Raw genomic sequence first — 21,389 nt, 5'->3', positions numbered from 1 at the left:
TGATCGGCCAACAAAAAAGGGGGGTTCCAACACCCGGATCCCCCCCCACCCCCCCCTGGGATCCGCCAATGAGCACTATTAACGATATTTGGAAAATCAGGAATCATTCAAAACATTAATTTGTCATCTGCTTGATCATAATAATTTTTTTCTCATATAATTTGGGACCAAAATATCTATTTTAGGAGAAAATACCCCCCACTATTGAAGTTAAATGTCTAATCCCTTAGTGTACTGATGTGAATAGTAATTAACTGGAAATGTTTGAAAAAAAAAGATATTGGTGTTGTTCAATAAAAAGACGGGAAATAAGTCGGTGAACCAAAAAGTTCAAATCTAATTGAAAGATAAAGTGCCCATGAACTCACTGAGCATGCACGAGTGATTCTATTCATAAAAAGTGTCCGTGTAACAACTAAAAAGAGTCCGTGTATCGTTTAAAAAGAGTCCGTGTAACACCCGTTAATGTACTGTTTTTCTATAGCTCTGCGGGGGGCAAAGTCGTACAATCATAGGAAGAGCTTACCGGTTCGGACATCCCGTCCTTCTTCTTACTGTCCAGTCCTAGGATACCAGTCATCGTCTGACCACCAGTCAGATAAACATATGTCTAACTTGATGTTATTGTTACATCTCAAGTTGACATTTAACATATACAATTCTCGATCAATTCATAAAGTTTTCTTTACAACATGTTTTGAGGGTCTTGACTTTTTACAAAAATGAAGTACTTGGAAACTCCATAATGTCATTAAGTGTTACCCCCTTTTAGGACGATCAAAGCATGTCATTTTTGGGGCCCTATAAAGCTTGTTGTTCGGTGTGAGCCAAGGCTCCATTTTGAAGACCGCACTTTGACCTATAATGGTTTACTATTATAAATTGTGACTTGTATGGAAAGAAGTCTCATTGGCACTCATATTACATCTTCTTATATCTATTTGAATGGGAACTTATATTTGGAACGATACCTCCTTTCATCTGGGTTGGAACCCTTCTTTTAAAATTGGATGTATCCGCCGGGCCCCTGTATGGGTAATCTGAGATACATGTAATAGGGCTAACCATAAAATTTTAGGACACCTGAGAAGCATCATAAGATCATGGGACATCAAAATATCTTTTATCAGATACATATTTTGTAATATATGAATTAAGAATATGCCCGACATAATTCGACATTATTACCTAATCTGCCCAGCTGAATTCGACATTATTAGCTAATATGCCTAGCTGAATTCGACATTATAAGCTAATATGCCTAGCTGAATTCAACACGATTACCTAATATGCCTAGCTGAATTCGACATTATAAGCTAATATGCCTAGCTGAATTCAACATGATTACCTAATATGCCTAGCTGAATTCCACATTATTACCTAATATGCCTAGCTGTATTCGACATTATTAGCTAATACGCCTAACTGAATTCGACATTATTAACTAATCTGCCTAGCTGAATTCGACATTATTACCTAATATGCCTAGCTGAATTCGACATTATTACCTAATATTCCTAGCCGAATTCGACATTATTACCTAATCTGCCTAGCTGAATTCGACATTATTACCTAATCTGCCTAGCTGAATTCGACATTATTACCTAATATGACTAACTGAATTCGACATTATTACCTAATCTGCCTAGCTGAATTCGACATTATTACCTAATATGACTAGCTGAATTCGACATTATTACCCAATATGACTAGCTGAATTCGACATTATTACCTAATATGCCTAGCTGAATTCGACATTATAAGCTAATATGCCTAGCTGGATTCGACATTATAAACTAATATTCCTAGCTGAATTTGACATTATTACCTAATCTGCCTAGCTGTATTCGACATTATTACCTAATATGCCTAGCTGGATTCGACATTATTAACTAATATTCCTAGCTGAATTCGACATTATTACCTAATATGCCTAGCTGGATTCGACATTATTAACTAATATTCCTAGCTAAATTCGACATGATTACCTAATATGCCTAGCTGAATTCGACATTATTATCTAATATGCCTAGCTGAATTCGACATTATTACCTAATATGCCTAGCTGAATTCGACATTATTACCTAATCTGCCTAGCTGAATTCGACATTATTACCTAATCTGCCTAGCTGAATTCGACATTATTACCTAATCTGCCTAGCTGAATTCGACATTATTACCTAATCTGCCTAGCTGAATTCGACAGTATTACCTAATCTGCATAGCTGAATTCGACATTATTACCTAATCTGCCTAGTTGTATTAGACATTATCAGTTAATATTCCTAGCTGAATTCGACATTATAAGCTAATATGCCTAGCTGAATTCGACATTATTACCTAATCTGCCTAGCTGTATTCGACATTATTTCCTAATCTGCCTAGCTGTATTTGACATTATTAGCTAATATGTCTAGCTGAATTCGACATTATAAGCTAATATGCCTAGCTGAATTCGACATTATTACCTAATACGACTAGCTGAATTCGACATTATAAGGTAATATGCCTAGCTGAATTCGATATTATTACCTAATCTGCCTAGCTGAATTCGACATTATGAGCTAATATGCCTAGCTTAATTCAACATTATTAGCTAATCTGCCTAGCTGAATTCGACAGTATTACCTAATCTGCCTAGCTGAATTCGACATTATTAACTAATCTGCCTAGCTGTATTCTACATTATTACCTAATATGACTAGCTGAATTCGACATTATTACCTAATCTGCCTAGTTGTATTCGACATTATTACCTAATCTGCCTAGTTGTATTCGACATTATTACCTAATCTGCCTAGCTGAATTCGACAGTATTACCTAATATGCCTAGCTGAATTCGACATTATTACCTAATCTGTCTTGTTGTATTCGACATTATTACCTAATCTGCCTAGCTGAATTCGACAGTATTACCTAATATGCCTAGCTGAATTCGACATTATTAGCTAATATGCCTAGCTGAATTCGACATTATTACCTAATATGCCTAGCTGAATTCGACATTATTACCTAATATGCCTAGCTGGATTCGACATTATTAACTAATATTCCTAGCTGAATTCGACATTATTAGCTAATATGCCTAGCTGAATTCGACATTATTACCTAATCTGCCTAGCTGAATTCGACATTATTACCTAATCTGCCTAGCTGAATTCGACATTAGTACCTAATCTGCCTAGCTGTATTCAACATTATAAGCTAATATTCCTAGCTGAATTCGACATTATTAGCTAATATTCCTAACTGAATTCGACATTATTAACTAATATTCCTAGCTGAATTCGACATTATTACCTAATCTGTCTAGCTGAATTCGACATTATTACCTAATCTGCCTAGTTGTATTCGACATTATTACCTAATCTGTCTTGTTGTATTCGACATTATTACCTAATCTGCCTAGCTGAATTCGACATTATTACCTAATATGCCTAGCTGAATTCGACATTATTACCTAATCTGCCTAGCTGTATTCGACATTATTACCTAATATGCCTAGCTGAATTCGACATTATTACCTAATCTGCCTAGTTGTATTCGACATTATTACCTAATCTGCCTAGTTGTATTCGACATTATTACCTAATCTGTCTTGTTGTATTCGACATTATTACCTAATCTGCCTAGCTGAATTCGACAGTATTACCTAATATGCCTAGCTGAATTCGACATTATTAGCTAATATGCCTAGCTGAATTCGACATTATTACCTAATATGCCTAGCTGAATTTGACATTATTACCTAATATGCCTAGCTGGATTCGACATTATTAACTAATATTCCTAGCTGAATTAGACATTATTAGCTAATATGCCTAGCTGAATTCGACATTATTACCTAATCTGCCTAGCTGAATTCGACATTAGTACCTAATCTGCCTAGCTGTATTCGACATTATAAGCTAATATTCCTAGCTGGATTCGACATTATTAACTAATATTCCTAGCTGAATTAGACATTATTAGCTAATATGCCTAGCTGAATTCGACATTATTACCTAATCTGCCTAGCTGAATTCGACATTATTACCTAATCTGCCTAGCTGAATTCGACAGTATTACCTAATCTGCATAGCTGAATTCGACATTATTACCTAATCTGCCTAGTTGTATTAGACATTATCAGTTAATATTCCTAGCTGAATTCGACATTATAAGCTAATATGCCTAGCTGAATTCGACATTATTACCTAATCTGCCTAGCTGTATTCGACATTATTTCCTAATCTGCCTAGCTGAATTCGACATTATTACCTAATCTGCCTAGCTGAATTCGACATTATTACCTAATCTGCCTAGCTGAATTCGACATTAGTACCTAATCTGCCTAGCTGTATTCGACATTATAAGCTAATATTCCTAGCTGAATTCGACATTATTAGCTAATATTCCTAACTGAATTCGACATTATTAACTAATATTCCTAGCTGAATTCGACATTATTACCTAATCTGTCTAGCTGAATTCGACATTATTACCTAATCTGCTTAGTTGTATTCGACATTATTACCTAATCTGTCTTGTTGTATTCGACATTATTACCTAATCTGCCTAGCTGAATTCGACATTATTACCTAATATGCCTAGCTGAATTCGACATTATTACCTAATCTGCCTAGCTGTATTCGACATTATTACCTAATATGCCTAGCTGAATTCGACATTATTACCTAATCTGCCTAGTTGTATTCGACATTATTACCTAATCTGCCTAGTTGTATTCGACATTATTACCTAATCTGTCTTGTTGTATTCGACATTATTACCTAATCTGCCTAGCTGAATTCGACAGTATTACCTAATATGCCTAGCTGAATTCGACATTATTAGCTAATATGCCTAGCTGAATTCGACATTATTACCTTATATGCCTAGCTGAATTTGACATTATTACCTAATATGCCTAGCTGGATTCGACATTATTAACTAATATTCCTAGCTGAATTCGACATTATTAGCTAATATGCCTAGCTGAATTCGACATTATTACCTAATCTGCCTAGCTGAATTCGACATTATTACCTAATCTGCCTAGCTGAATTCGACATTAGTACCTAATCTGCCTAGCTGAATTCGACATTATTACCTAATATGCCTAGCTGAATTTGACATTATTACCTAATCTGCCTAGTTGTATTCGACATTATTACCTAATCTGCCTATCTGTATTTGACATTATAAGCTAATATGCCTAGCTTAATTCGACATTATTAGCTAATCTGCCTAACTGAATTCGACATTATTAACTAATATTCCTAGCTGAATTCGACATTATTAACTAATATTCCTAACTGAATTCGACATTATTAACTAATATTCCTAGCTGAATTCGACATTATTACCTAATCTGTCTAGCTGAATTCGACATTATTACCTAATCTGCATAGCTGAATTCGACATTATAAACTAATATTCCTAGCTGAATTCGACATTATTACCTAATCTGTCTAGCTGAATTCGACATTATTACCTAATCTGCCTAGCTGTATTCGACATTATTAACTAATATTCCTAGCTGAATTCGACATTATTAACTAATATTCCTAACTGAATTCGACATTATTAACTAATATTTCTAGCTGAATTCGACATTATTACCTAATCTGTCTAGCTGAATTCGACATTATTACCTATCTGCCTAGTTGTATTCGCCATTATTACCTAATCTGCCTAGTTGTATTCGACATTATTACCTAATCTGTCTTGTTGTATTCGACATTATTAACTAATCTGTCTTGTTGTATTCGACATTATTACCTAATCTGCCTAGTTGAATTCGCCATTATTACCTAATCTGTCTAGCTGAATTCGACATTATTAGCTAATCTGCCTAGTTGTATTCGACAGTATAACTTATATGCCTAGCTGAATTCGACATTATTACCTAATCTGCCTAGCTGTATTCGACATTATTACCTAATCTGCCTAGTTGTATTCGACATTATTACCTAATCTGCCTAGTTGTATTCGACATTATTACCTAATCTGCCTTGTTGTATTCGACATTATTACCTAATCTGCCTAGCTGAATTCGACATTATTACCTAATATGCCTAGCTGAATTCGACATTATTACCTAATCTGCCTAGTTGTATTCGACATTATTACCTAATCTGTCTTGTTGTATTCGACATTATTACCTAATCTGCCTAGCTGAATTCGACATTATTACCTAATATGCCTAGCTGAATTCGACATTATTACCTAATCTGCCTAGCTGTATTCGACATTATTACCTAATATGCCTAGCTGAATTCGACATTATTACCTAATCTGCCTAGCTGTATTCGACATTATTACCTAATATGCCTAGCTGAATTCGACATTATTACCTAATATGCCTAGCTGTATTCGACATTATAACCTAATCTGCCTAGTTGTATTCGACATTATTACCTAATCTGTCTTGTTGTATTCGACATTATTACCTAATCTGCCTAGCTGAATTCGACATTATTACCTAATATGCCTAGCTGAATTCGACATTATTACCTAATCTGCCTAGCTGTATTCGACATTATTACCTAATATGCCTAGCTGAATTCGACATTATTACCTAATCTGCCTAGTTGTATTCGACATTATTACCTAATCTGCCTAGTTGTATTCGACATTATTACCTAATCTGTCTTGTTGTATTCGACATTATTACCTAATCTGCCTAGCTGAATTCGACAGTATTACCTAATATGCCTAGCTGAATTCGACATTATTAGCTAATATGCCTAGCTGAATTCGACATTATTACCTAATATGCCTAGCTGGATTCGACATTATTAACTAATATTCCTAGCTGAATTCGACATTATTAGCTAATATGCCTAGCTGAATTCGACATTATTACCTAATCTGCCTAGCTGAATTCGACATTAGTACCTAATCTGTCTAGCTGAATTCGACATTAGTACCTAATCTGCCTAGCTGAATTCGACATTATTACCTAATATGCCTAGCTGAATTTGACATTATTACCTAATCTGCCTAGTTGTATTCGACATTATTACCTAATCTGCCTAGTTGTATTCGACATTATTACCTAATCTGCCTATCTGTATTTGACATTATAAGCTAATATGCCTAGCTTAATTCGACATTATTAGCTAATCTGCCTAACTGAATTCGACATTATTAACTAATATGCCTAGCTTAATTCGACATTATTAGCTAATCTGCCTAACTGAATTCGACATTATTAACTAATATTCCTAGCTGAATTCGACATTATTAACTAATATTCCTAACTGAATTCGACATTATTAACTAATATTCCTAGCTGAATTCGACATTATTACCTAATCTGTCTAGCTAATTTCGACATTATTACCTAATCTGCATAGCTGAATTCGACATTATAAACTAATATTCCTAGCTGAATTCGACATTATTACCTAATCTGTCTAGCTGAATTCGACATTATTACCTAATCTGCCTAGCTGTATTCGACTTTATTACCTAATCTGCCTAGTTGTATTCGACATTATTACCTAATCTGCCTAGCTGAATTCGACATTATTACCCAATATGCCTAGCTGAATTCGATATTATTACCTAATCTGCCTAGCTGAATTCGACATTATTACCTAATATGCCTAGCTGAATTCGACATTATTACCTAATATGACTAACTGAATTCGACATTATTACCTAATCTGCCTAGTTGTATTCGACATTATTACCTAATCTGTCTAGCTGAATTCGACATTATTACCTAATATGCCTAGCTGAATTCGACATTATTACCTAATCTGCCTAGCTGTATTCGACATTATTACCTAATCTGCCTAGTTGTATTCGACATTATTACCTAATCTGCCTAGTTGTATTCGACATTATTACCTAATCTGCCTTGTTGTATTCGACATTATTACCTAATCTGCCTAGCTGAATTCGACATTATTACCTAATATGCCTAGCTGAATTCGACATTATTACCTAATCTGCCTAGTTGTATTCGACATTATTACCTAATCTGTCTTGTTGTATTCGACATTATTACCTAATCTGCCTAGCTGAATTCGACATTATTACCTAATATGCCTAGCTGAATTCGACATTATTACCTAATCTGCCTAGCTGTATTCGACATTATTACCTAATATGCCTAGCTGAATTCGACATTATTACCTAATCTGCCTAGCTGTATTCGACATTATAACCTAATATGCCTAGCTGAATTCGACATTATTACCTAATATGCCTAGCTGTATTCGACATTATAACCTAATCTGCCTAGTTGTATTCGACATTATTACCTAATCTGTCTTGTTGTATTCGACATTATTACCTAATCTGCCTAGCTGAATTCGAAATTATTACCTAATATGCCTAGCTGAATTCGACATTATTACCTAATCTGCCTAGCTGTATTCGACATTATTACCTAATATGCCTAGCTGAATTCGACATTATTACCTAATCTGCCTAGTTGTATTCGACATTATTACCTAATCTGCCTAGTTGTATTCGACATTATTACCTAATCTGTCTTGTTGTATTCGACATTATTACCTAATCTGCCTAGCTGAATTCGACAGTATTACCTAATATGCCTAGCTGAATTCGACATTATTAGCTAATATGCCTAGCTGAATTCGACATTATTACCTAATATGCCTAGCTGGATTCGACATTATTAACTAATATTCCTAGCTGAATTCGACATTATTAGCTAATATGCCTAGCTGAATTCGACATTATTACCTAATCTGCCTAGCTGAATTCGACATTAGTACCTAATCTGTCTAGCTGAATTCGACATTAGTACCTAATCTGCCTAGCTGAATTCGACATTATTACCTAATATGCCTAGCTGAATTTGACATTATTACCTAATATGCCTAGCTGAATTCGACATTATTACCTAATCTGCCTAGTTGTATTCGACATTATTACCTAATCTGCCTATCTGTATTTGACATTATAAGCTAATATGCCTAGCTTAATTCGACATTATTAGCTAATCTGCCTAACTGAATTCGACATTATTAACTAATATTCCTAGCTGAATTCGACATTATTAACTAATATTCCTAACTGAATTCGACATTATTAACTAATATTCCTAGCTGAATTCGACATTATTACCTAATCTGTCTAGCTGAATTCGACATTATTACCTAATCTGCATAGCTGAATTCGACATTATAAACTAATATTCCTAGCTGAATTCGACATTATTACCTAATCTGTCTAGCTGAATTCGACATTATTACCTAATCTGCCTAGCTGTATTCGACTTTATTACCTAATCTGCCTAGTTGTATTCGACATTATTACCTAATCTGCCTAGCTGAATTCGACATTATTACCCAATATGCCTAGCTGAATTCGATATTATTACCTAATCTGCCTAGCTGAATTCGACATTATTACCTAATATGCCTAGCTGAATTCGACATTATTACCTAATATGACTAACTGAATTCGACATTATTACCTAATCTGCCTAGTTGTATTCGACATTATTACCTAATCTGTCTAGCTGAATTCGACATTATTACCTAATATGCCTAGCTGAATTCGACATTATTACCTAATCTGCCTAGCTGTATTCGACATTATTACCTAATATGCCTAGCTGAATTCGACATTATTACCTAACCTGCCTAGCTGTATTCGACATTATTAGCTAATATGCCTAGCTGAATTCGACATTATAAGCTAATATGCCTAGCTGAATTCGACATTATTAGCTAATATGCCTAGCTGAATTCGACATTATTACCTAATCTGGTAGCTAAATTCGACATGTTATGGTACGAAGCGAAGGCATAAAACGAAAATTTATATATCTGGTTCTCTATTAAAAGGCACGGTTTAAAAAGTTACATTATTTTATTATTTGTTCTGTATTTGATAGTCCTATTTATTTCAGTAAAAATTGTTGAGGGACAGCAAATACGCAAAAGTAAGAGGACCCATAGTGAAGATCCGGACAGGAAGAAAGTGAAAAGCAGAGGAAGCAGTGAAAGAATCAGTGACTAGAATATGACACAGGGTCATTGTCGGTTTCCCAATAGTAGGGATACAAGGATTTGGTATGACAACAAAACCTAGATGGGATATAGCAGATGAGAAGGGAAAGAGAGATTTGGTAGAGCAGGAAGTTCGACAGATAGAGAGCAGGAACATCACGGCGTGAAGCAGCAATATAGCTTGTTAAATTGGAAAGGAGCTAGAAGCAGGGCCTTATCTTGGACTGAGATTTGGAGAATGGAGGAGTACCTTTTGAGTTTCCTTCTGAGATCAGTGTATGCTGTACTACCAAATCCATCAAATCTCTATATATGGGGGTTGATAGAATATCCAATGTGCACCTTATGCAAAGACAAACCAGCATTTCTACAACATGTGTTGTCGTCATGTCAAGTGGTACTGAAAGATGGTAGGTACACATGGAGACATGATAGTGTACTAAAAACAATAGCAGCCAGGTTGGACATCAACAGGAAGAAGAAGAGAAAGGTCAAGAAAAACATCACTTTCATAAACTTTGTGAAGACTGGAGGAAAACACACTTTAAGGCTTTTGGATCCTTGCAACAGCAACAGACTAGCAATTTACTGCAGATATTCAGCAACGTATGAGCTTCCCAGTAGAAATAGCAGCAACATCGCGAAGATCAGATATATGGTAATACGGTCATGGGGAACCAGGCTAACAGTGTTGCTGGAACTGACAGTCCCTTGGGGTCAAAGGATGAATGAGGCATACGAAATGATGACTGCAAAATACCAACAGCTTGTAGAAGATTGCCAACAGAAGGGATGGAGAACGTGATGCCTTGCCTATGAAGTATGGTTCAGGGGTTTTGCGGGATAGACGGTATGGCAAACTCTCAGGACCTTAGGAGGGGTAGGAGCAGAGAGGAAGAAGCTTATTTCAGAAGTGTGTAGACAAGCAGAAGTGGCATCATGTACAGTGGATATGGAGGAAGGGTAATGAAATCTGGAAAAGTGGAAATTAGAGATACTAGTATGTGAACTAAGACATTTTGTGTAAATAATGGACTTATGATAGAAGAGAAGTTTTAACAGCTCCGATGAAAACATCAATCAGTGACAGTGCAGCAGTTACATAAGCTGACATATCGGGAGCAACATGTAAGCCATCTAGTTTCAGTTTCAGACTGTTCACCTGAGCTGGTGCACCTCTGGAGGTTGTTGTGGAATAGCGCCGAAAAGCCGAGGAAGGAGCTAGGACCCCATCTGATGATGTAACTGGATCATCATTATTACGATGTTTACAAGGTCAAATTATTTGTTCCGTATTTGATAGTCCTAACATTTATAGTAAAAATATGTCTTCACATTAATTATGATCTTAATAAATACTTACAGTAAAAGCTAATATAATTTAAAAATAGATCATCATCTGTAATGTTTACAAAAGGTAAATCTAGATTGGAAAGGGGGAAAGAAATAGTTATTAGATGTTCCTACCTTTTAGAAATAACGTCCGTAATAGAAAACAGTAATAAGCCATTCCTTTTTCTTTATGTATCCCCATTATCAAGTAATAAACCATATTTCACAGTTCGTTCTTCGTGTATGTGTAAGATGTTGTTAATTTCAGGTCCAATATAACCACAGATAACGTCTCCCGGGGACAGCGGTTTTGTCGGGTTTGACTATAGCTAATGTAGAAATAATTGTATGTTACATTATAGTGTGTTTTAAGTGTGTTTTATCAATAATTAACTTCTCTTGTAGTGTTACGTGGGAGGTAATGTAAGACAATGGACCGATTAAAAAAATGTTACTCAGTTATATTAGTAAGACATCATTTGCAGATGGTGTACACTTGGAAGAAATAAAGTATATTTTTGCATTTTCGTTTTCCGAGTTAAGGAGTCGTGTGGTTTTTAAAGACCAAAAATATCTGCTCCTTGTTTTTGTGACATAACAGTTCAAAACTCAAAGGTTTAAAAAACACATTGATTGGTTATAAATAACTTGGTAATACTTAACGTTCAGAGGCAGTTATTTATTAATGCATATTCAGGACGAAAAACTATCAACAAGTTAAACGAGTATTAGCCGTCAAATTCATGTTCACCGATTTGACTCAAATTCTCATATTTGATTAATAACACATTAAAACGTATATCCAAATTAAACAAATTCTGAAATAAATTATGCACAAGAATAATAAAATTGAGAATGGAATGCATATATTTGATAAAATATGTCAGAATTTCGTGTCTCTTTTTGTCTAGACGCCATCTAATGAACTATCAAGAAGACCTCCGAAGACTGCCGATCGTCATATTACCCGATATTAACATAAAAGATAGCGACCTCGTGCAATTGGATTTTTTTTCTAGGTCTGTTTGATTTCTTGTTATTGGTTAGAAATAGGTAAATTATAGTTTTACCTGTATAACAATGACTTTTTATGGATCGAATCAACAGTCAACGAAGTGGTTCACTTTTGTTTCACTTTCAATGTTGACATTCCTTTCCTTTTAATGACTGAACACGATGTAAACATGCGCAACCAATCTCTATCTAACCGGTTAAATTGGAAAAAAATAACGCGTTATTGTTCAAAAGACAGAAAACAACAGTATTTATTATAGTCTAATATAGTTTAATATGAACAAGTATAAAAAAAAATAAAAAGATTTTTATAACAATCAAAATTAACAGACAGAAGAATTATAGACAACCTCAACGGCAAAACAACAGACGAAATGACAGACAATAGTCAACAATGTTCCCAATGAAAAAATACGGAGAAATTGATATGACAACTGTCCACTAAAGTTTAAAAAGGTATAATGTGTAATCAGAAATAATGTCCAAAAGTCTAAACATGAACTGACAATTTAAAGAGGAACAAATCTTGATTATCTTCAAAACAGTTCAAGGTAAAACAATAGTTATGTTTCTATTAAACTTATGTCATACATATGATGATTAAAAGGTTCACATTTGACTTGTTTCAAACTTTGGTATTTATGACTCTGATTATTCATTTTAGGGTATATATATATAGCGTCATATTCTGACTTTTAGAGGGACATGGTATAATTTTAACTTGGTTCATTTATTTTCATGAGAGCTATATTTCGACCGATCGAACCAGGATATATTTTAAAAAAATTAAATGTTACAAACTGGCCGTAATAATTAAAGAAGAGGTAGCGAAAAATGTTATAATAACATAAACGATACTAATTTTTCTACACCAGATGCGCATTTCCACAATTAATGTCTCTTCAGTGATGCTCGAGGTCAAAATATTGTAAATGCGATTTTACAATTGAACTATTCGCGAAAATTAAATGTCATTTTAACCAAAAATTCAAATGGATTTTGTATTGAGTTGTACCAATGATTTGTATAGTAATACTATACACACAAATCCTTGATTATACTAGTATTTAAATAAGTTAATTTGTTAATTGTTTTTTCCTGTTTCTGCACATTTAATATTGAAGACAAAAGTAAATTTGTGAAAAGTACATTGTTTAAGAGGTAAAATTTAATATGAGTTGAATTTTCTGATAAAACGAATCAAGCTCAATTACACAGACGCGAGGTTTGGGCGTAAGGAATAAAAGTTAAACAAATGATTTGTCCTTGTTGTCTGGGTATATATCGGCTGTAACTTAGGGTGCATTTCTTTCTAACACAAACGATGCAAACGACAAAGCGCTCACATGTTTTGATCATTTGTTTCTAACATACGTTTGCAAAGTTTACATAAACTTTGACAAACTATGCAATCGCTAAAGATGCGTCTACAGTTTGTCGTTCGTCGTTTGTTAGTACAAACGCTACATTTGTTTCTAACTTGAACTTGAATAAACGATATATTTTTTTGTACGTTTGTAAAAAATCTGTTTACCAACAACATGTACATACATAATTTAAAGTTCAAATAGGGTCAGTAAAGACTTATTAAACGTTGTATTTGTTTCTACTTTCGTAGCGTTTAGAAAACAACAACAAACGGCACACAACGTTTACAAAATTTTGGTTAGAAAGAAATGCAGCCTTAGTCTGATTGAGAAAAAATACTATTTTCTATATGAATATGGAGACTAATCATATAAATCATATTCGTTATTGATAAAAAAAAAATGCTTGGAAGTAAAATTCTGTTCAGCTTTGCCATTCTTATTTTACTGTTTCAAATTATTTTGAGCGTTCTGTTTTCTTATTTTCTGAATCGCAAAGTATACTGTCGGATACTTTTGTTTCGTGGTTCAGCATTAATTAATAGCCGATAAAAAAAGTTGAATGCAAATGATATGTACATACGAAGTCTTGTATTATAGGACTACCATTTCAACGTGAAAATTGCAGTAGAAGAGGGTACATCACAGAACTCATCTCATAGTATGTGCCTAGTATGATCAAAACTGTATCGTATGACTTTAATAAAGAAGAAAAGGCAGCAACAAAGCTCAAGAACGGACAATCAGAGTAAGAATATCACTTTATCTGTTGCGGAGGGTATAAAACGTTAGAATTGCTTAAGTAAGTCAAAGATAATCAAAGAATGTCTACCATGACATGATGAACAACCGTGTTACTAGGAATTTTTTTAAAGAGCACACGTGTTTAGCATAATGTAAACAATTTATAAATCGCGCCTGATTACCTTTTCGGTATGTATTATCTTTTTCATTACAAAACATTTCTAAATATTCATTCATCATTTGATTAAATTAAGTATATAACAATGTATAGAGCCTCAATTGATAATAAAAGCAATACAAAGTTATTTATTTCTATACAGATGTTACCGTATAGAGAAACGTCAGATGTTTTGGTCAATACACATCACCGTTGACCTTCAATCGTAAGTCATAAATAGAAACTTTAATGATTTTTTTCTAATTATTTTTCCAATTTTAACGACTGAGGTGATATAAGTTGACCGAAATATGGTAAAGCTAAAAAAAAAAAACATACGAAATAATATCTACAGAACAAGTGAACGCTAAAAATAAATCGGTCAACATTCTAAATAAATACATAAAACGCCTGTTCTTCATTTTGAATAACCATGCAGAAATTGCTTTCGTTTTAAACACTGCAATACCATCGTGAAAACATTTTTGAAATGTGGGAGCGGTTAAGGCAGTGGCATGTTGACTAGATTTTGAATCTTCAAGCTAAACGTGCAGTTTGACTACGAATCTTAGAATTTAATAAACTTTATGATGGTGAGAATTGTTTAGATTCGTTTGGACAATACGTTTTTGACTGAGACCTCTTATAATAAAACCAAAATAGCTGTTGAGTAAACATAATTACCAGAACGCGCTTGACATTTAAACAAATTGTCAGACCAATATTGACTCCGAACAGAACATAAGATGGTTTAGTTAGTTCATCCCGAACAGAACATAAGATGGTTTAGTTAGTTCATCGCTAAATTCTGCGTCAACATGCGAGAGAAGAACAGCAAAAATGGGCTGTACCATTGATCTATTTAATTGTTCATAGTAAAATCACATTTCAAGATTTTTTCTTTTTCATCTTCATTTTAATGCCTATCATATCATCTTATTCTAGATCTTCTTCTTAAGGAACACTAATACTTTTCCTATGACATTTGATTTAATTATGGGCTGTAACTAAATTAGATAAACTATATAATTGTCCTATATTGTAAAGAAATGAAGCAACCTTGACCTTATAATAAACTGTAAAGCAACTCATAATATATTTGTCGATTAATGAGACTGAGTATAATTGAACATGCAAGTTAGTCCTAGTGGAATATACTAAATAATTGTCTGTTTTACATCATTTAGCCTTTTTGTTTATATCCACATTTCATTACCAAACACAGATTAAATTTGATTTACATGATATTGATAATTTCAAGTTCAAAGAAGGCTTTTGTTTTCCAATAATCATTATTTACGACACGATTTATGATAGGAGAAAATTGATTTGTTATTCATATAATACTTTATTTCCAGTATTTTCAGCACATGTCATAGGACTCAAATCTATGGTGGGTTCCAAATCTATGGCAGATTCCTAATCTATGATAAATATGACGTCATGCCATCCGAAATCTATGGCAGATTTTTTAAAACCCTAATCTATATATATATGGCAAATTTTGTAATTTCCTAATATATGGCGGATTTTTGTTGTTTCAAAACCTATGGTAAAATTTGTGCAAATGGGAAACAATGCAGTATATATATACGACCAATGACTTGTCTTAAACAAGTGGAAATATACGACAACGGGAGCATATCTATAAACATTTGTGAAATAAACTTTTCATAATGGTCAACCAAAACATTTCATAAATGATGAATTCATATATCCTAATACAGACTGAAATATTTAAATGATGCGCCCGGTTAAAACAATAATTTTTAATGCATGATACCTGTTTAGCCCATTCATTAAACCAACTAGTTCAAGTCCCTCAACAAACAAGAAGGCAGGTTTTTATATAAAAAAAGACAACTAAAAATGAACAGTTTGAATTTTCACATAATGTTATTTTTAGTTAATTTTTTTTTATTTGATGACAATTCTAATCACATTGGTATCAGGTAATTTGATCTTTCAGTTTATAACCTTTGCCAGACGTAAAATATTTTTTATAAATCCTTATGAAATTTCCGGTACTGAAAACCATCGATGTCCTTATTCAACGCGGGCTTCGATCGGTACATCACATTTCATCTGAAATGGTGTTCAAATCCATTGGTTCCGTCGTATTCGGCAGCGACGATGTAATGGCGTTATTCAATTGTGACGTTACGAAAAAGATCTGCCATAGATTTGGAGAAAACAAAAATCTGCCATAGATTTGATTTGTTTGACGTTGGTAACGTTACATTTGCTATAGATTAGGAATCTGCCATAGATTTGGAACCCGCCATAGATTTGAGTCATACATATATATTTTGCTTACACTGGATTTTTCTTTTTAAGATAAGAATCAAACAACACTGGTATCTTTTGGATCAGTACATCTATGAACGGTAATATGCAGATTAATGCGACCTGGTTTGCTTAATTGATAGATAGTTGTCAAAGGTACCAGGATTATAGTTTTGTACGCCAGACGCGCGTTTCGTCTACATAAGACTCATCAGTGACGCTCATATAAAAATATTTATAAAGCCAAACAAGTACAAAGTTGAACGAGTTTAAAACTGGGTACATGTATTACGATGTGACGAATGGTAGAGTAAATATAAACGGTAAAGGGTTCATGACTTCTGAATTTGACAGTGCCCGTGAAAAAAGCTCCTTATGATTTTTAACCCCCATAACAATTACCAAAAATAGCAAGAACACTGCATGGGGACTTTCATGACAGCTTTTGGTCATTCTCGAAAGGATTGGCATTTGAATGGTTACAAACAGCAATTAATGAAAATATTGATATAATTTAAATAAGCTCATGAATAAGCATGTTCACCATTCCTTACATAGAGGGATGACGTACTTTCGATCACGAGACACTGTACGGCGTAGACACGGTTTGTGACGATGAAAGTTCTCCCATCGTCCAATTTTCATCCATGGAGATCCCTGCCTTTATTTATTGATGCTTTGGAAATCATGAAAAATAAGGTTAAAATCATAATTTATAGTATAAGATATCATTAGATACTATAATAATATCTAAGATATTAGCAAAAAACTGCCAAATTTCTATAAAATTACTAACTCAGGGGCATCAACCCAACAACTGGTTGTCAGATTTGTCTGAAAATTTCAGGGCAGATATATCTAGATCTGATGAACATTTTTGCCACCAGTCAGATTTTCTCTATATGCTTCAGTTTCAGAGATATAAACCAAAAACTGCATTTATCCTATGTTCAATTTTTAGCCTTGTCTGCCATCTTGGTTCGCAGGCAGGTCATCGGACACATTTTTTAAACTAGATTCTCTTATGATAATTGTGGACAAGTTTGGTTACATTTTGTCTTAGTAGTTTCAGAGAAGATTTTTGTAAAAGATTACAAAAAATTAAGAAACATTGGTAAAATTGACTATAAAGGGCAATAACTTCTGAAGGGGTCAACTGATCATTTTGGTCATTTGACTTATTTGTAGATCTTACTTTGCTGAACATTATTGCTGTTCACAGTTTATCTTTATCTATAATATTATTCAAGATAATAACCAAAAACGGCAAAATTTCCTTAAAATTACCAATTTAGGGGCAGCAACCCAACAACGGGTTCTCCGATTCATCTGAAAATTTCAGAGCAGATAGATTTCGACCTGATAAACAATACCTTACCTGTCAGATTTGCTATAAATGCTTTGGTTTCAGAGATATAAGCCAATATCTACATTTCCCCCCTATGTTCTATTTTTAGCCATGGCGGCCATGTTGGTTGGTTAGCCGGATCACATATTTTAAACCAGATACCCAAATGATGATTGTGGCCAAGTTTGGTTTAATTTGGCCCAGTAGTTTCAGAGGAGAAGATTTTTGTAAAAGTTAACGACGACGACGGACGACGGACGCAAAGTGATGAGAAAAGCTCACTTGGACCTGCGGGCCAGATGAGCTAAAAAGGGGGGTTCCAACTTCATGACCCCATTCAAATGCATTGATCGTCCAAAAAAGGGGGTTCCGGACCCCCCCCCCCCCCTTTTAGATCCGCCACTTCTCTTCAATCTTGTACTTGTTTGGCTTTATATATAACTATTTTGGTCTGACCTTCATTGAAGAGTCTTATGTAGACGAAACGCTCGTCTGGCGAATTAAATTGTAATCCTCGTACCTTCGATAACTAATAATAACAGTTTGCAATATAAAACCAAAACTTGCATTTTATCCCTATGTTCTATTTTTCCCTTGTCAAGTGATGATAAAAGGTTCACCCCATCGAGCTAAAAATGGTGAAACTAGTGGGGAGCTAGGTTAAGTTTAAAAGCGCCAAACCTTCCATGCTTATATCAGGCATTAAGGGGTAAAACAAAATCAGTTTCAAACAAACTGAAATATATATTACTTCACTTACCATCAAAGATGTCCAGTTTTCCCCATTCATTGATGCATTTCACTAGTAAAAAGACTTATAACAGCAAAGGTTTCATTCATAGTCAATTTAAGAATGACCTGACTTGTTACGTAGTAGGCTAGACGCTTGCATTTATTTCTTTATATTTAATACGTAATTCTGTTTTAAGAGGTTTGTTTACGGATAGGTTGGCATGAATACCAAATAGTGCATGCTTCAGTGCATGATGTTAATAATTTGTTGTATTGGTGCTCTTATACTAGCATTTTACTAATACCACTCTGTCTGTGGTGCAGAACGTCTTATAATAATACTTTTTGACTAAAAACGCCTTAACAACATTTCAGAAAAAAAAACGATTTATCTAACCTACATATTGAGCAATGAAAGTTATCCCGATTTTAACGATTTAAAAAAAATCATAAAACTCTGTGAATAGGATTAAACATTGAATCGAGTTTGCGAACGTAAAACTTCCTACGAGATGACTTAGTTTGTCATTAAGATATCTTTCTTTTTTCGGCAGCTTACCCTCTCAATCAGTGATATTCTTTCAATGAAATCATTATAGATACAGCGAATCAACTAACATTTATTTATACATAATTATATACATTCTATGCAGGTTCGATATAACTGGAAACGGAGACAATCAAAATCGTCTCGTTTTTCCTTAATTTCAGATCTTAACCGAATCTTAGTGATAATATATATATATATATAGGAGTAAGTCCAGTCATACAGCAAATCGGCGTTCGATATTTCCAGTTTATATGTGATAGTGGACTTGCGCCTCCTAAAATTGGTTAAACGAAAAACACTCGAACATCACCAAAATCAACAGACATTCAACAAATGTCTTGGCTTTGTGTTCGACATTGAATTGTAAGCTTATTTCACGGCTTTCGTTTTTCCTTGAAACTCACGAAAAAAATGTTAAACAAGAAAATTTCCCCAGTACACGGATTCCCCATCCGCACTATCATTGTCTATGTTCAATGGACTGTGAAAATGGGTGGAAATCCCTAATTTGGCATTCAAAGTAGAAAGATCATATCATAGGGAACATGTGTAATAAGTTTGAAGTTGATTGGACTTCAACTTCATCAAAAACTACCTCGACCAAAAGTTTTAACCTGACCGGGACAGACGGACGGACGGTCGAACGATCAGAGGGACGAATGAACGAAAGGACGGACGGACGAACGAACGAACGAACGAACGCACAGACCAGAAAACATAATGTCCATAAATGGGGCATAAAAATCGTTTTATTAAATGATGAACGACATCTGATTTTGGTATTAGTCGATAAAACTAAATGTAAAATAAAGAGATGCGTGATGATTTTTAAATGTATTTGAAGATTCCGGGCGTAAATTTACTAAGCGAATATTTTAACGGATACCCGAAAATTGTCAAATTCAATACCGTTACCTTCATTCACTTTACCTGATAGAAAACATCTCTAAATCACATCTTAAAAGCAGTCATTCAATGAACTTCAGCAAAATTCAGACCAGTAGTCGTTGAATTAAGGTATGAAATTTTAAAATTTATAATAATAATTTTATATTCTTTGAATTTCAAATGAATAATACTTATAGTAATTTTAAACTTCAATCAATAAACTATAATTTTAACCTTCTTCGGTGTAGCGATATCTATATGCACTAGTGGAAAACAATCACTTAATCATGATGCATAAACATTCATCTTAATCCAGGCATAAAGGGGAGATATATATGATATCGTTGTGCTTTTTAAAATAGTAATGTCAAGAAACAGGACGAAAGCAGGGCAACATTTTCATTTAAGTATTGCATGCATAATGTATGTTGTAGAAAAGGTCTATAATTGTCTGCGACCATTGCTGTGCATGTTCCGTTGTGCATGTTCCGTTAAAGAAATCTGTCTTATTCGATGAGATCAAAAATTTTGCTATAAACTAAATGCTACTTACAAAGTCTTCAATATCTGACCAAGATCGGCTTTGGTCATCCTGTCTTATGGTCATCTCAATGACCAATTCTCTTCTTTCTCCGTTCGCTCCTCTTCAAGGTTTTCTTGGCCCAATACACACTGTTTTCATTATTAGTACACGTTTACAATTGTAAAATGTCAGTAATCCTAAATAAAAATAAACTGTCCTAGCATTAAATCGTCACCCACAACCTGTTTATAAATAAAATATAGCAATTCTTTATTTAAAGACAACAAAGAAAGTGTGACGTAGAAATGTATCGTTGTCATTGATCATTTTAAATCTACTTTTACAATGGAAACGTGATCATTTAATAACGTAATTAGACAGATTTCTCATGAGTTTATATATATATACTATATTTATAACAACTTATTTGACATTTAAGCACTTTTTTTTTTAACTCATGGCCAAAGT

General features: G+C 33.9%; 1 protein-coding gene across 2 annotated transcripts in view; it reads right to left on the bottom strand.

The window, feature by feature from the left end:
- LOC143078661 (small conductance calcium-activated potassium channel protein 2-like) overlaps nucleotides 1-21,163 on the bottom strand; it is a 59,439-nt gene extending 38,276 nt beyond the window's left edge. Inside the window, exon 1 of one of the 2 annotated variants that reach the window (XM_076253534.1) lies at nucleotides 20,952-21,163. In XM_076253534.1, the coding sequence (XP_076109649.1) occupies nucleotides 20,952-21,005 (54 nt within the window). In that variant the 5' untranslated portion in view covers nucleotides 21,006-21,163. Of the gene's footprint in view, nucleotides 1-526; nucleotides 693-20,951 lie in introns of those variants that run through there. The other variant, XM_076253536.1, reaches the window with a different exon arrangement.
- Between the last annotated feature and the right edge of the window lie 226 nt (nucleotides 21,164-21,389).

The sequence above is a fragment of the Mytilus galloprovincialis genome, chromosome 6 (assembly GCF_965363235.1).
Source record: "Mytilus galloprovincialis chromosome 6, xbMytGall1.hap1.1, whole genome shotgun sequence".
Taxonomy (NCBI): Eukaryota; Metazoa; Mollusca; class Bivalvia; order Mytilida; family Mytilidae; genus Mytilus; species Mytilus galloprovincialis.
The sequence above is the reverse complement of the archived record's forward strand: the minus strand, read 5'-3'. Positions and strand labels throughout refer to the sequence as shown.